This window comes from Sinocyclocheilus rhinocerous, unplaced genomic scaffold, assembly GCF_001515625.1.
Source record: "Sinocyclocheilus rhinocerous isolate Xijiao unplaced genomic scaffold, SAMN03320098_v1.1 scaffold189, whole genome shotgun sequence".
In the NCBI taxonomy this organism is placed as follows: domain Eukaryota; kingdom Metazoa; phylum Chordata; class Actinopteri; order Cypriniformes; family Cyprinidae; genus Sinocyclocheilus; species Sinocyclocheilus rhinocerous.
In genome coordinates this window covers 347,024-350,791 of record NW_015667354.1, presented here as the reverse complement: position 1 = coordinate 350,791, position 3,768 = coordinate 347,024, and the positions used below count along the sequence as shown (strand labels likewise).

General features: G+C 34.8%; 1 protein-coding gene across 2 annotated transcripts in view; it reads left to right on the top strand.

Annotated features, from left to right (window-relative positions):
- The window catches only part of nubp1 (nucleotide binding protein 1 (MinD homolog, E. coli)), a 28,319-nt gene that overhangs the window by 18,670 nt on the left and 5,881 nt on the right, over nucleotides 1–3,768 (top strand). For both annotated transcript variants that reach the window (XM_016545662.1, XM_016545663.1), the window contains exon 7: nucleotides 3,150–3,304. In XM_016545662.1, coding sequence (XP_016401148.1) covers nucleotides 3,150–3,304 — 155 coding nt within the window. The remainder of the gene's footprint in view (nucleotides 1–3,149; nucleotides 3,305–3,768) is intronic.

Sequence of the window (3,768 nt, the reverse complement as noted above, 5' to 3'; positions counted from 1 at the left end):
TAGCCAAAAAAACATTGTATGGGTCAAAATTATCGATTTTTCTTTTATGCCAAAAATCATTAGGATATTAAGTAAAGATCATGTTCCATGAAGATATTTTGTAAATTTCTTACCGTAAATATATCAAAACTTCATTTTTGAAAACTTTAAAGTTGATTTTCTCAGTATTTTGATTTTTTGGCACCCTCAGATTCCAGATTTTCAAATAGTTGTATCTCGGTCAAATATTGTCCAATCCTAACAAACCATACATCAATGGAAAGCTTATTTATTCAGCTTTCAGATGATATATAAATCTCAATTTCAAGAAATTGACCCTTATGGCTAGTTTTATGGTCCAGGGTCACATATATGAACATCGTTCTAATCTGTTGATTTTTATTTATTTTATTTTTTATGTAGTGTCATAATTAAACTTACTGCCCTGATATGATTATAACCATTTATAAGAATTCAAAATATCAAATGGCACTTCATATAAAAAAAGACCCTACTAAATATATGCCCTCCTAAATTATAAATAAATGATTAATAATAAATAAATAATAGTCCTAAATATTGCCTACTTTCCAGATCAGGTCTAATCACATCCCCAGTGTAAAAGACAACAGCTAGTGGGTGCATGTGGTGTGGGCAGCAATCATGTGATTGTTGGTCTGATGGTTAAGTATATCGTGGTGATGCATGTTTTGTTTCATGCAGCTTTTTTTAAGTGACATGTTTCCACTTGGTTAGTCTGGTTAATCTTGGTTAAACGTTATTTCAGTAAGCAGGTTTGTTAATCTCTGCCAACTGGTGTACAATAACTGGTGCTTCTTAACAATCACATCATGATTAACTTTAGTGTAATTAAATAAATGATTTGTGTTCCAGTGGTAGCTAAAACAAGGGCAGCATTAGCTTCCTGCCACAATAAAACTCTACGAAGCAGAAGTGCTGCTTTCAAAATTAAAAAAAGGGTTCCGTTCTGACAGGACAACACAATGCACATATGACTATGAGCGGAACTTGGATCAAATGTTGAACAACAAAAAAATGCATTGTATGACATTCATCTTTCTTTCTGCACCAGACCTGAAAGTATTACTTTTTAAATGTGTTTTATACTTCATAAAACACAAAGGAACAGAAAAACAGGTGTCATGTTCCATGATGAGATGCTCAGATGCAATGAGAGCACGTGGCTCTGTTTATCTCAAGCCCTAAGTTAAGTTTAGACCGGATGGGTTTCACTTCCTTGAACTCTGCATTTTAACCACTGTCTGATATCTAAGTGTCTCTACTGTGATGAGAACTGGTTTCCTTTACTGTGTGTTTCACAGGTGTCTTGAATATACAGTATTGAACAAGGTGTTGAGTAGCTTCATTGATATACATTCGGGAGCTGAATGACTTTTGCTGTTGAACTTTAGGTATACGGAAATATATATGGCAAACAATAGCAGTTTTCAAGCACATTCATTCATCTGATAAAGATTAACTTAATAAATCAGGTGGGAGGAGCTATTGTTGTTTTTCTTTTTTTCATTTCAGGAAGTAACATTGTGTGATTCAAGGGAAGTTGACGTGATGTCTAATGTTTTGTGAACCTCAAATCATATGCACAGCTTTCTTTTTGTTGTTTTGGGGATGCACCTGAATACAAATGGACAGAAAGTTAAAGGAAAGGTCATAAGGCTTCAAGTTCAGGACATTTTTGTTTAAAAATAAATTAAAATTTATTTTAATAAAATGTAAACAAATAAATACAAGTTGACAGTGATATTTACATGTATCTTTTTTTCCATTTTGACCCGAGTGTTCTTTTTTTGGAAGACTGTTAACTATGTGTGATCATTTAGCATGGGTGGAGGGTTTGGAAGGACAATGATTGTTATACAACATGAATGCCTTTGTGTGATATGTTTGGTTTGGTGTCATACCAAATGCATAATATTGCAATGTTTTTCTGTTGTTATCTGTGTATTTACTCCGTGTTAGGTACTCTGTGTGTGTATACCTATTTACTTTAGAGTTGTGGGAAAGGGTTATTGTAAGTTACACTGGCCTTGTCTGTCAGGAACAGGAATCAGAAAATCAGGATTATACTCTATAGCTCAAGACCATGACTAAAATGTATGACAAAAATGGCACTGTTTCGTGCATACAACAACAAACATGATGCAAGCCATGATGTCTGATTCATAAACAGTTGACTCTTATGAACAGGTACTTTTTAATGTGTCAGCCAAAAAATTCACGCAATTCCTCACTAGTGAGTTGTCTTGCTTGTCTTGTGTTTTAACTTTGATTCTGTTCAGCACTTTGGCCAACTTTGCTGAGATAAATGTGCTATATAAATAAACTTTACTTACTTGTCAAAGTAAAATTGGTTATTATTTAACATAAGTGGTTGTATTGTTGAATTAAGGGAAAGTTAAGGGAAATTTAGTTTGAACCATACCCAACCACCAGCATTTTACTTTTTTCCCCCCCAAACAGGCAGTGACATTTATATGGCACAAGCAAAACTATCAGATTGGAACAAATTTAAACTAAACACCAGTAAAAAAAACAAAACAAAAAACAACAACTATATTATAGCCTACTGTACTGTATATATTAAACTGTCCATGTATTACAGCACATAGCAGATAGTGGTGTTAAAAACTAAATTAACATGCTGTGTACTTTTGAATGACAGTCTTTGTCAAACACTTGAGAAATGTGTCAACAAAAAGTCATTTGGCTCCAGATGTTTCATTAAGAGCCAGTGGAAGTAAATCCCTGTGGGAGGTCGGGAGTACTGAATATCTGCATGATTACAGCCTAGTTATGTAGACAGTTTTGGCATACAAACATATTCGGTCATGTTTCATTGTGGTGCACATCAAGCATCAAAACACTAGTGTACAAAAAGAAGGATTTTAAGTTCAGAGTCATCTTGAGTGGCAAAGCTGTTTGCACGGAGATTGCATCTCACATAAGAAAAGACTGGAGTGCTAGACGGTGCAGTTTTTTGCAACATGATATTTTCATTTCCTACGAAGCTGCTTTGAAACAATATGTGTTGTGAAAAGGCCTATACAAACAAATGGGAGCTAAATTGAATTCAGTGACATGTTTGTTATGGTGCATTGTTACATTTTCAGTCTTTTGTTAATGTTTAGGCATGATAAAACAGTTTCTGAGGGATGTGGACTGGGGAGAAGTGGATTATCTGATCGTAGACACGCCTCCAGGAACATCTGATGAGCATTTGTCCATCGTGCAGTATCTCAGCGGCGCTGGCATCGACGGAGCCGCCATCATCACCACCCCGCAGGTGAACAGCAATACTCAGACATGTGAAATGCTGTGCATGCTCCAGGAAGTTGCTTTTACATCTTGTGATCTGCTTTGCATTATAAAAATAAAAGATTCAAATGAAAAGATTTGCATTAAAAAAAATAGTTTGATTTTAATCATGAGTTCAGATGTATTGGCGTGTGAGGAACAAGAGGCTGAAACTAAAAGTTTAAAAAAAATAGTTGATTTCCTGCACACTAACAGTGAAGTGGAACTCAGTGGTGTGAACAATTTATAAAAAAGAAAAAAGTTATTTATGTCTTCACACGAGTTGCACTTCTTAATTGTGCACATGCTGAAAGAAGCCATCAACACATTCTCAGAACTAAGCATTTGAGCTTTGCAGTTCATTTTTAATCGAAGATGGTTAATGTTTAGAGGCTTTCACTGAAACTCTGTGATAGGACACATAAATGCATTAACACTTCCTTAAATAGCCAA